Source organism: Fonsecaea pedrosoi (assembly GCF_000835455.1).
Source record: "Fonsecaea pedrosoi CBS 271.37 unplaced genomic scaffold supercont1.1, whole genome shotgun sequence".
NCBI classification, from domain to species: domain Eukaryota; kingdom Fungi; phylum Ascomycota; class Eurotiomycetes; order Chaetothyriales; family Herpotrichiellaceae; genus Fonsecaea; species Fonsecaea pedrosoi.
In genome coordinates, this window is record NW_013550615.1 from 3,272,522 (window position 1) to 3,284,586 (window position 12,065).

Consider the following 12,065-nt stretch of genomic DNA (forward strand, 5'->3'; position numbering starts at 1 on the left):
AGAATCATAATCATGAACCCAATTCATTGTTCATCGCGTCTGCGTCTGCATCCTCCGTCCGCATCGTTTGTTTCTCATCGCAGCCGCTATCATGTCTCATTTTTCAGGCGCCACCGATCAGATCGGACGTGCTACCCCCCCAACGCCCCGTTCATCGCGGTATAGTTTATTCACCGCGCCTCGAATTGCACCATGCTGTATAGATCTCCTCGTCAGCAACAAGTCCACACTATCCCACTATCCGTCACTTTATTCCCAAGGAGCACCGCCTGGTTGTGGAAGACCAATTTTTTCTGGGCAGTACTAACCGCTTAGTTCTCTCCTTGTAGAGCACTCTGTGCCCACACATGCTACACCGGATGACATCGCCTCTCCCCAGGCTGACTTTCGTGTTGCACTCGCCGCAGACGTACTGGACGGTCGGGCCCGTGGAGCCTTCGCCCGCGGCGTAGCCGGTCGCGAAGCCGCTGGACTGGCTGGGGATTTGGTAGGCTTGTGAGGACGACATTTTTTTGGGGGTTGGGATCCTTCGAGTGGGCGAAGAGGATGGGATGAAGGCGCACGGATTACGGGTGAGATACTAGGTCTCAGAAGAGGGAGGAAAGGATGGTTGAAGAGGCGTGTGCGGAGGAACACGATCTATGTGCAAGGCGAAAGTTGTAAATGACTGTTGGAGAATGAAAAAGAGTTGCGCTTGCAAAATGGGTCACGTGCAGATACGAAAGTCCCAGCCTTGCTTACGTGACGGATTCTGAGGCTAAACCACCAGCAACCAGAAATCGACTGGGCACTAAACTCCATATCTATGTGCGTGCATACCTCTTCATCGTACATTGCAATTTGGTGTTACTAATGGTCGAATCTTCCAGGTTGATACAGACGATTTAAATAACACAAGCAAGCTAGCGAGTCCCATCGCTCGAAGTATGAGTTTATCTCTTCGCGACTGATGGCGGATGCTGTTGTGGCATCCATTTTACCACGCCAGCGAAACGTCGCGGAACTTCGCGTTGAGAATCATGTCCTATTCCTTGGGTGGTGGTTCGTACCGATGTGGAAAGGTCGAATCGTAGTGAACTGCTTGGTTTCACGGTACGTAGACCAGAGGAGTGAACGACATATCCTACCGTCGCGTACATGTTCCGACCGTCGACTTCGAATATACCTACTACAAGAATCTAGTTCTCTCTGTCCACTGAAAAGCCGTGGATGGGACCCGAGCCATCACGTGATATAATGGCAGAAACTGACAAGTCGGCGGCGCTATATCACGTGATGACCTGGATATCATCCACGCTTTTCAGGGGGTCTGACATTTGAACATGTATGCTCCTTCGGGGGCATTAATAATGACCTTGCCCGACGTTGAAGCGGGCGCGTTGGGTTTGTCAGTCCGGAGGAGGCTGGGGATTATGTGGAGAAGAAAGTGTACCTCGCGAACCGTGCAGATGTCCATTTGTTATTATTTTAATCCGAAGGAGCAGGACCGCAGCCGGCGCGAGGAACGTGCTGCTCGAAGCAAAGAGACATCCCGGCATCAAATGGGCCCTGGGGAGCTGGTAGCTGCTGAGTGAGGCTCACTCACGCGGCTTGAGTCAAGGATGCCGAGAGTCCACTTGACTTCCACGGTTTAAGTTTGCACAAAGGCTGCTGGACGCGATCTCCCGGGATCAACCCTGTCAAGCTGAGGGGATGTCAGCCTCGCCTGGGCAACAGGGGCAGACCTGCTGCTGAGGTGGAGGTGGAGGTGAATGTCTCAGTCCCAGGGGCGTGGATGGCCATGCATAGGACCGAGTAGATGCCACAGACCCTCCACGAGAAGAATCTATTCGTGGGGTTTTTTGTTGATTGTTTGCTCCTGCGGCGTTGACGGACGTCTCACTCTGTCACCCTCCGTGGAGGCTCCTCGCACAGTCCAGTCAACGCGGTCTAGGCGGCCAGTCGGTCGTGATGAAAGACTCGTTCGCTGGTAGAAACTCGACGTCTCTCCTATTACGAGCAGTATTGTTCTCCAATCCAACGTCTTTGGCGAGATGTCATCTGTGGTCTGTAATCTGTAACAATTACCCCAGGAACTTTACCTGCAGTACCCCTTATTCGTAGATCTTGGCCAGGAGAGCCGAACTGCATGTTTCAAAACACCTCACGTCGCAGCCTCTTCTTTACCGGCATCACTTACCACCTACGAGTGCCTGCGAGCGAGTAAACGCCGGGTACCAAGAACCGAACACTCAGCTCCTCGAAGGATTGTTATTTTTGCTGATATGGTTCTAATCCCATAGCCACGGGTAAATCGATGGCAGGATGCAAGAGGTGCTAGAGATCCCACACTCCACCTCTTCCCCGTCAGCCTGTCCAGCTGGTCCAGTAATAGAATTGCCTACAGCAGGCACCGTAGGAGATGGAGGAGGCGCAGTGTGATCTCAAGTCCGCAGTGGAATCCTCGTCGTCGTCGACAAATGTCCGAGGTGATGACGACGCTGCAGCCATTACCCGTCGAGTAATTTCCTCCGCTGGGTCGTGGCTGATGGACCCCAACAAGTTAGCTACGAGTACCTACCTACATACATGTTTGTTGTGCTCTCCTCGTCCTCGTAGGTACTAGTGCCTTACGAGATTATTGTGTGCCCTAGGTACGAGGACGAGCATGGGTGCATGGAACATCTACCGAGAACATGGTCCCATCGATTGAATAAATTAAATTAAGCATCTCTCTGTTTCATGTTTTCCCTGTTTCATGTTCCTGGCAACCCCTGGTTAACCGCCTCGCCGCCTCCCCTGCGCCGCGTACCTGGCAGGCTGGGCCGCCCACTCACCCACGCACGCACCCACCAGCCCAGCGGTACCAGGCGGGGGCTCGGGGAGACGGTCGTTAGGTCTTAGCATGCATGCATGCACGCACGGGTGCACGGGGCGGCTTGCCCGGTAAGATAACTCGTATCTATGTACCCAGCTTTAGGCAGCTGTAGCTGTACTTGGTATCGAGTACTCGTTCATACGAGTACCGAGTACATTTGTAGGCACTGAGAAGAGACCTTACGTACGAGCGTGCATCCCTAGCTATCTACCTGATTTACTTGTACTCGCACTCATACTCATATGCGAAGATACTCGCAGACCAAGCCACCCAGTCTCAAAATACCAGCAACAAAAGTCCTGTTCCGAAGATCATTGATCAACTTTAATGATAAGTTACATGTACTTGTGCTAGGCACATAGGCACCCGGAACCAACCCCTCTCCCCTCCTTCGTGCATGCATGCATGGATGGGAGCTTCCAAAGCTCCTCGGTAGCCGAAAAGCTTGGACTGACTGGGACGGCCGTCAAGCGAGGAAAGTCAACGGTGATCCGGGTTGGGCCAACACCCCCGTAGCGCCCTTGGGCCCTCGCGCCCCCTCCCGTGCGAAATACCGTAATTGACAATGCAGGGGAAAGGGACTTTTCTACTCGGTACATGCCCTATGCAGGTACCGAGTGCTAGAGGACTGGATTACTGGTTGGGGTAACACCACTACACGTACTCTACTCGTACTCGTAGTCCCGATCCCTCTGCTCTGCACGGCGAGATGCTCTTCGCTTCTTCAATGGAGTTGTTTACGAGTACCTTAACTGAGGTACTCGTACCGTGTTCTTTACCAGTATCGTGTACCCGTACCCGGTACGGAGTACCAGTTCCAACAATGCATGTGGCTTGCGACTAACAAGGGGGCTGTCAAAGCCTATCACCCGTAACTCTTAGTGAGCGCCACCAACGCCACCGAGCGCATCGTCGTCGTCATCTTTGTCAATCATCAATCAACCTCATCACCACAATCACAACCACCAACCACCACCAACCGCCGTGCCGTTGCTTGGACCCAGCCCAACGGTAACAACAGCAACAACAGCAACAGCCACCAAAACAAAATTCGAGATACGCAATCAAAGATTGTCCGTGTACAATATCGACGGTTTTTGTTTTCAATTTTCTTTTCAAAGTGTCCCTATGTGTATGGTATCCAAGAAGCGAAGTCTATCAACATTCACGTAATAACACCCGTTGTAAATCTCGTAGAGAGCGGCATCCCTCGAGTCTCCGTGGGGATATTATCCACGTTCTATAACAATAGAATTTTTTCCACCCACCATCTGCACATGCGCTGAGTCCGACCATGACATCCCCTGTTTTTGTTATAGAGGTATATGCCAGATCAAGGAACCTCAAGTCATGTCGATAATACCGCGAGCAAGTCAGGAAAAAAAGACTATTGCCCTAAAAAGATCCGAGAAGAAAGTTTTGTAACGCCAGCCAATCATTGTCCACCATCGCCGCCGCTGCTGATCATCAGTCATGTCATGACTTGATTCGCTGCATGTTTCGTGAGATTTCTGTTAATTTGTTGCTGTGTAGCCACGCATTGTTGTCCTGATGTTGTTTTCCAATATTCCACGGGAGACCTGTCGCCGGGACTGAAAAGTGTAGAAAGATGGTTCATGATCGTCGAGATCGGGTACTAAACCTGCAGGGGCATTGATATATCCATGTGTCGACTCATGGAAGATACCGTAAAGGAGCGTATATGCAGGCAGCGTAAGGCGGTAGAGAGGCGGCAGAGCTAGCTGCGCAAACAGTATTGGAAAACTTAAATGACATCTAATGCTGGTGACTGTTCCTGGTCCGAAGTTGCTGGGCCGCGGTCATCTATGCCATCTTGGGCAAGTGACGAGCATGGACGCGGTAATGGATTTGGCCTTCGTTGACGGCGACGCTTCGCTTGCTCGATCCACCGGGGCAAATGGTCAGGACGAGGTTGGCCTCCTCGTTGCACACCATGGTGCGAGTGTCATCGGGAGCATTGTAGGCCGCGGTGCACACAGCCTCGCCGGCAGGGCAGTCGACGACGACACAGGTTGGGTTGCTTGGGTCGTTCTGCATCGAAGGAACAATCTGCATGCCACCCGCAGAGAAGGGGTAGCCGTTGATGTTGGAGAGATCGTACGAGATCTTGCCATTGGCCCAGGTGAACTCGAACTGAGAGATGGGTCCGGAGGTGGTGGCATTGGGTGCAAGCTTGATAGAAACGCCAACACCTTCCTGACCGTAGCCTTCGCTATAGCTTCCCTGGAGCTGTTGCATGTTCGGGTTGGAGCTGCCTCCGACCGATGCATAATAGACGGGATAGCCGCAGTTGTTGACGACGGTGGCGGTTCCCAGGGCCAGGACGGCAGGGGCAGAGGCAAGCAGCACGGCTGCGCCAGCAACGAAGTTCTTGAATTGCATTTTGATGGTATGAGCCTTGGAACAGGTGAATCACTGCAACTGTGGTGTTTGGACGGAAAAGGAGTGGTCCTTGAAGGGTGTACTTGTCGACAAAAGGTCTTTTCAGCTAAGGAATGATGCTGATTGGAGACCTGCTCGAGGCTGTCACAGAAGGAGACGTTGTAAGGATTGACACGATGTTGGCAGAAACAGGAAATCACACAACAGAGGGGGAGGACGTGGTTTAAGTAGATGATCTTTCCACATCAACCTCCACGTTCACATCAACAACAAACCTCGAGGAGGCTTGAGGTGAGTTGGCCTTGAGCGCCTTCGAGCCCCCCAAGCCCCCACAGGACATGGGACCCCTTCCTCCATCGTTCAGAGATTTTCGCAGGTGCGTTGGTGCCGGCCGCCACGGACAAGACCACGATGGAGCCCCTAGGGAGACTGTCAAGATCCTGGTATTTTTCAGAACAAGGTGAGAAGGGGAGTGCAAAAGCATAACCAGCCTAGGCCGGATGTGCTTTGAAACAGTGATGGCCGGGGTCAAGGGTTGTCCCCCTGGCGGTGAAGTGGATGGGATTGTTGGATTTTTGCTGGTTCCTGAATATCGCTGTCAAATGGGAGACCGAGCGCAAACCCTGAGGGTGGGTGGTACCTGGTCTAATGCAAGCCACAAAGCGCCCCCAACTTGGCAAATGCTGGTTAGAAGACCCGCTCCGGTACGGAGCCTTGACACCCATTCCAGACCCAGTCGACCCTTGTCAGGTACCAAAGGGCAGCGATTGGGAGCTGTCAGAAAGGGTCGCCGAAAAATTCCGCAGGAGGGGCCGGTAAAGCTAAGCAAAACAGAGGTAGGCTTCAGGCACGGGGAGAGGAAATCTCCCAACACACCCTCTTCCCACCGTGCCGGTTCGTTTTCCCTCGCTTGGAATTGCCCACGTGTAAGCGGGGACGGATAATGGGCGTGCTAGCGATTCAGGCAAACAAGGTTGGTGTCCGGGCCACGGCGACTGAATCCTAATGTTGTCTGCTGTATCGCCGTGCCACGAGGATATGACAGACCTCAGAGCAGCCGTGTCACCTTTTTCCCTGGGTGCCTGAGGTCAACTGCTGCCAGCTCTTTGCAGGGGATGCCACTGGATGCGCAAAAGATGCATTCGCCTGCAAGGGAGACGAGACCTCTGGGTGTCCCACAAAAAAAATTTGCGTGCTGCCAGTAGTTCCCAGTATGACAGGTTCGCGCATATCAGTGCAGACATGATCCCAAAGACGTCAGCCGTGCATACAGAGGTGGCACTGGGTGGTGCAGGAACAATATCGCCTGCTCGATTGAAAAGTTCCCCATTAGGCTAAGATGCTGGCCAGGCACCCAGGTTGCCATGTGTTGAACCTCCTAGGTTGAATGGCTTTTTCGACCTGCATGCTGTCCGTTGTTCCCGTTGTCCTCTCGTCCAGTCGCTCAAAAGCCTGGATTGCTTCCTCTTTGGTTACAGACGCTAAAGTATATGCGATCCTGGATTTCTTGTAATTCAACTGCGCGTAGGATATATCATGGTTTTTGCGAATGCCGATAGCCTATTTTGGCTAGACCTCCGGACTATACTAGGCAGCGCCGAACTGTTCACAGTCGACCGCCCACCATCTTTTGAGCGGGGCACAGGGACTGTGGAGGACCAAAGGGCAAGAAGGAAGGGGAACAAAAAATCAAGATTGAATGCGATCGAGTGCTGTCTGCCCGATTGTTGACCCATCCCGTGGTTGTTGGGATCAACGGTCTGTGGAGAGGGATCTGTGTAACACGGGCATTGACAGTCTGTCATTATCGGATAGTTGCTGCGGACCTTGATATTGTTCAAACCTCCAAGACGCTTATCACAATGGTCGTGCTGATCACAAGCGTCACAACGGTGAAACGAGTCTGTGCTGTTTCTCAGAAAGTTCACGACGGGATGCGCCAGACGGCGCAGACAATTCTGGAGCAGGACCACTGTCTAGAGCATGATTCAAATGCTGTCCCGCATTGCCTGGACCGAAAAACTTTCACTTTGGCCACCAAGTACACAGTCGTTGAGCAACTCTCAGAACAGCAAGTGGTCTGGTATCTCAAGGGCAACCGCTGGGCACAGTGAGGCGGGAATGGCAAAAAGCATATTCTCATGCAAGGATGCTCAGAGCCATCAAGGTTGAGACGCAGGGACTTACGAGTCGGACTGCAGGCGGTAAGGGCATGAATAGACGAAAAGTTCAAAAAACGCCGATTCGATGGACCAGTGAATGAGTCAATCCATTGATGCCATTCCATTGAACGAGGCAGTGAGATAGAGGGCAGCGCGCGCAATCCACATATGAGCAGGGTCGATATGAAAAGAGGAGGCTGGGGGTGTGCGAGCAGAAAAGCGAGGACTTACGCGAGTGCCGTAGTCTTGCATCTTGGAAATCAATAGTCGCAACCTCTTCCGGTAAGATGGGTCAAGTAGATAGCCAGGCACTTCGTATTCCCAACATGTCACCCATGTCACCATGTCCAGTATCTAATATTCCAGCAGCGTATCCCTTGTCACGGACAGATGGATGCGTTTTCTGGCGGACCAGGGCTTGCAGCCGTGAGCATGACAGTCCGATGGACGGATGGCTAGCAGTAAAGGAATCGCGAACGCAGGAGGATTGACTGGAGCTACGGTTGGGATTCGAGTTGCATCAGTCAACGGAGGTATGTTTTCTGGCCAGGATTGGTTTCCGGATCAGTGAGAGTGTGTGAATTGAGCGTCTTGGCCGATTGTGTGATTGCCTGCATGCGAGGTCCGAGCTCTCGCTGCCCAAGTCAATGATGTTTGTTCCAGCGAATGGGGATACAGCCTTGAAAGCTCGGTTCGAGAATAGCGAAAAAGTTAGTTGGGCGAAGGAGAATGCGTGGGAAAAGGAATAGCGAGAATGGACCTGTGAAGGCAAGGGAAAAAAGGAATATGCAAGGAAGGAAAAGAAAAAGTGGGCGAGCGGCAGCGATGGAAAGAGACTTAGAAGGAACGAATTGAGTGAATGAGTGGATGAGTGGATCACAGGATCCGAATTCTCGCTCTCCTTCGCCCTTCGTTCAGCAACTTTTTCTGACTGCGACGCTTCCGCCACCGACATCACCCACACCATTTCCTCACCTCATCCCAAGGTATCATTGCAGGTGATTGTTCCTGACACCAAAGTAGTCTTTTCTTGCCGAGGGCCGATTACGAGGCCGCTGGAAGCCAACTCCTTGTCGGTACTAGCGACTCGGTACACAACTCGTGGGTACCAAGTATACCCAGGCACACAGACTTCCAGACGCCCAGACTCCCAGATAACCCAACGGTCCAACTCGCCCGTTAACGAGAAAAAAAAAACTCTATCATACAAGGTCCACTCTGTTCCCATTGACCCTGTTGACCTGTTAACCCTTCCCAGGTTTAATCCATAGCCTCTGCCGTGCCTATCGATCGAGTCAGTCCGCGGATACCGACCGAGCCCCAGTAGCATTCGCATCATTCGACCACCACTCGCTATGCACGGGCCACACGTTCATGGGGTCAATCTGACTTTTGCATCTCGACGAATAGCCAGACGGGACCATGTTTACGCAGTATGGGAAAACTCCCAGAACCGTGCAATCCGTTGTGCCCGTTCTAGGTTAACCGCTCAATTGCCACTGATCAGTCGCACCAAACACACTGCAGCGCCAGCGGCAATAACACCCACAACCAACATTTGGAACGCTCCTCCGGTGCAAGCCTGGTAATTTTCCTTGCCAGTCCATCCCCGAACGACTCCCGTCTTGACATATCCAAAAATCAGTAGCACGACTGCCATAAGTCCAATACTCCACCACAAACCGGCCAGAACATTCTCACGAGCAACGATGAAATATGGTATCAGGGGAATGAAGCCGCCGGTGAAATAACTGATGCCCAGTGTGAGTGCCGACAGATACGGTCGACCCGTGTCTGGCTTCGAGGCTTGAAATTGATTGCGCATGAGAAAGTCTTTGAGAACCGGAGTTGATGCTTCCATGTGATCTGCCACTCGTTTCGTCTCTTCTGCCGACAGTCCAAATTGTCCGAAATACTCCTGGATAAAATCCCTTGCGGCCTGCGGTTCGTGCAGGATAAGTTCGTTACAGTTGCGATCTGTGGCGTTGAATGATTCACTGTCTCAGGTCAGCGTTGGTCATATCGGTGCTGCGGATTCATGTACGTGGGCATACATTTCACTTTTAGCACCAACATATCCCCCAAGTCCCATTGATATTGCTCCAGCTATCAGCTCTGCGAGCCCACCTAGGATAACCACTCTGGTATCCCCCAGGGCTGTCAAACCAGCAGTGAGAGCAAATGGAACCGTGAGTCCATCTGAAAGTCCCAGGATGGCATCAGATACAACTCGCGCGTTGACACGACAATCCCAATCCAGCCAAAAACATCTCCGACGTTGCTGTGATCTTTTGTCTGACGGGAAGTCGGATACTGACTGTCTGCGTGAAGTTTGTGAAGTTTCTTGGAGAGTTGACGTCCGCGACAAAAGAAGCGGCTGGTTCGCCTCGAGATCTGGTGCTGTGGGGAGTGTTTCTCTTTCCTGGCTTGATGGGTTTGTATTTGGGATCATCCCATGGCACCACTTCTCCCGACCCATGTTGTTGTGAAGTGCTGTTAATCTGGACCCTCTTTTTCTTCAAGCTGTCTCGAGCAACGTGACAACAAAGGTTCGGCTTTTGGTCAAGACGGTCAAACTGGTCAAAATCGCTGGAGCAAATCTCTGATGCAGTCTGAAAAAATGCCTGTTGCTGTTCTCTCTGACTTATATGCTTGTGAGGATCTGAAGTGATGCGGTGTGTGGTAATACTCCTGAAGGTTGCACCGAAGGCCAAAATACACCTTTTCAGCCAATCAGAAGGCGCGTAAAGGTCAGCGATAAAATTATGTCACTGAGTGATGCTGGTCGAAGTGAAGAGACTGCGCCTTATATATGGTAGAAACATGAACGTCTTATACATATCCCTTGGATCAGGTGCTGATCTTTCGTTAAAGATTGAGTGCGCCTTCGCTGTTCGGTCGTCGGTCGTTGCGGGCGGGTGGACATGCAAGTCGGGAGAGACTCGCGCAGACTGACAGCCTTGTAGAACGAGTGACCGATTCGACCGAACGACCGAGAAGGATAATAATGACATCGCCACTCAATCTCGGTGAAAGCGCATGTAAGGTGATTTAATGAGGCGTGCTACTACGTAACATATCTTTTAGCAGTTCTGTAAACACATCTCAACGTGCTACTCGACTTCTCGGCCTCTGTGCCTTCATACGCGGTTCGATCTTCGTGGTTGATCTTTCATGGCTGTCGTTGCCTATCATGACGTCCCAACATTCGAGGCGTGGAAGGAATGCAATCGACAGGAAGGTGCCTCCCATCTGGTCCGCTCTCTCGTTCTCTCTGATAAGCCTATGATCTGTCTGTGCGGTCTCTCTCTTCCTCTTCTTCACATCACTTCCATTCCAGCATCATTCACTTTGCAAGCATCGACTGTTGAGCCAGGCTCGCTGCCTCAACTCTTAGCAGCTGTATCCATTCATTCTATCCTCTGTTCGTTCCTTTCGCACCACTCCAGTCCTACATCTTCCAAACAACGAGCTGCTCGTCAACCCTGCAGTCAAGATGCCGTCCAAAGTTGTTCTTCTCTCTGCCATTGTGGCCTGTGGCTCAGCAGCATTGCTTTCCGAACAGAGGAGCCAGCCTGTCGACAACGGCGTGAAAGTGATTCTCGGGGTTCCAGAGTCCAGCAGCCAGATTCGAAGCCCTCTTCCCATGCAAAACATCCTAGCCTTTCCAAACCTGCCCGCTGAGCTCCGGAAGAGGGCAACAAATACGGACAAAGGGTGCTTCACCGTCATGGGTGACACTTGCGAAGACCCATTCGGCTTCTTTGCCTGCGCTGCGGATGCAAATTCTGGGGAGTGTATCCTTAGCGCACGGTGCACGATCAACTTTGAAGATTGCCTGTCTGAGGAAGCCTCACTGCAGTCTCGCCAGGATGGTGGCGGTTCACCTTTTGATCCCGAGCTCAATCTCCGATCTTCAGACGAGACCGATTCTTCCGTTAACGCTGAGCTGGTTGAGCGTGGCGAGATCCGCTCAAATGCTGTTGATAATAATCATCTCGAGGCTCGAGAAGACGCAAGGATTAGCGACGAGATCCAGGCTGCAGTGCCAGCTGAAGTCAAGCATACCATGCTCAACGATGCCAATGCTGCCGAGTCGCTAGCCAATGAATTCACTGGCGGGTCTGTGCCGCAGTGGTTCGCCCGACTCCCTGCCAGCGTCACCAATTACTATGCAACGATTACGCCTCCGCCCACCATGATCGCCTATGCTCTGCGGGACGCAACAATTGATCCAGAAAGACAAAGTGTTGAGAACTGGATAGCATCTATCCAGAGTTACAAGGAACTCATCGCTTCAGTCTCTCGGGCGGCCTCATCAGAATCAGACTCGGCTAGAAGATTGTCAAAGGCGGCGTCGGAAAAGTCCAAGTGGGCAAGCGAAGAGAGGGATGGGCTGTTGCAAACCAGCGCGTGGGAGCAATCAAGGCTGGCTTTGTCAATGTCGAGTCATGCTGCGGTTGAATCCAGCTATGCCGCCTCGGCCTCTCGCACTGTATACGACAGAAAGGCCGAAGATGGAGAAGGGAACGGTGCATACATCGGGGACGCGAGACTGGCACTAGGATCGAGCATCGTTGGGGCAGTGGTGTGCCTTGGTTTGGCGTTTGGGCTGTAGGCAACTCGGCCCCAATACGTTGTCG

At 52.2% G+C, this 12,065-nt stretch overlaps 4 protein-coding genes across 4 annotated transcripts; 1 reads left to right on the top strand and 3 right to left on the bottom strand.

The window, feature by feature from the left end:
- Window positions 1-10: 10 nt before the first annotated feature.
- On the bottom strand, window positions 11-508 carry Z517_01181 (uncharacterized protein; the record flags this gene model as incomplete). The annotated part of the gene is made up of 2 exons (XM_013434143.1): window positions 11-86; window positions 309-508. 2 exons carry the CDS (start codon window positions 506-508, stop codon window positions 11-13), a joined length of 276 nt encoding a protein of 91 aa, XP_013289597.1.
- Window positions 509-4,681: 4,173 nt separating this feature from the next.
- On the bottom strand, window positions 4,682-5,260 carry Z517_01182 (uncharacterized protein; the record flags this gene model as incomplete). Its single annotated transcript, XM_013434144.1, has 1 exon — window positions 4,682-5,260. One exon carries the CDS (start codon window positions 5,258-5,260, stop codon window positions 4,682-4,684), a length of 579 nt encoding a protein of 192 aa, XP_013289598.1.
- A 3,651-nt stretch (window positions 5,261-8,911) lies between these two features.
- Window positions 8,912-9,901, bottom strand: Z517_01183 (uncharacterized protein; the record flags this gene model as incomplete). Its single annotated transcript, XM_013434145.1, has 2 exons — window positions 8,912-9,419; window positions 9,477-9,901. The coding sequence occupies 2 exons, from the start codon at window positions 9,899-9,901 to the stop codon at window positions 8,912-8,914; spliced, it is 933 nt and encodes a 310-aa protein (XP_013289599.1).
- A 1,017-nt stretch (window positions 9,902-10,918) lies between these two features.
- Z517_01184 (uncharacterized protein) lies at window positions 10,919-12,040 on the top strand (the record flags this gene model as incomplete). The annotated part of the gene is made up of 1 exon (XM_013434146.1): window positions 10,919-12,040. One exon carries the CDS (start codon window positions 10,919-10,921, stop codon window positions 12,038-12,040), a length of 1,122 nt encoding a protein of 373 aa, XP_013289600.1.
- Between the last annotated feature and the right edge of the window lie 25 nt (window positions 12,041-12,065).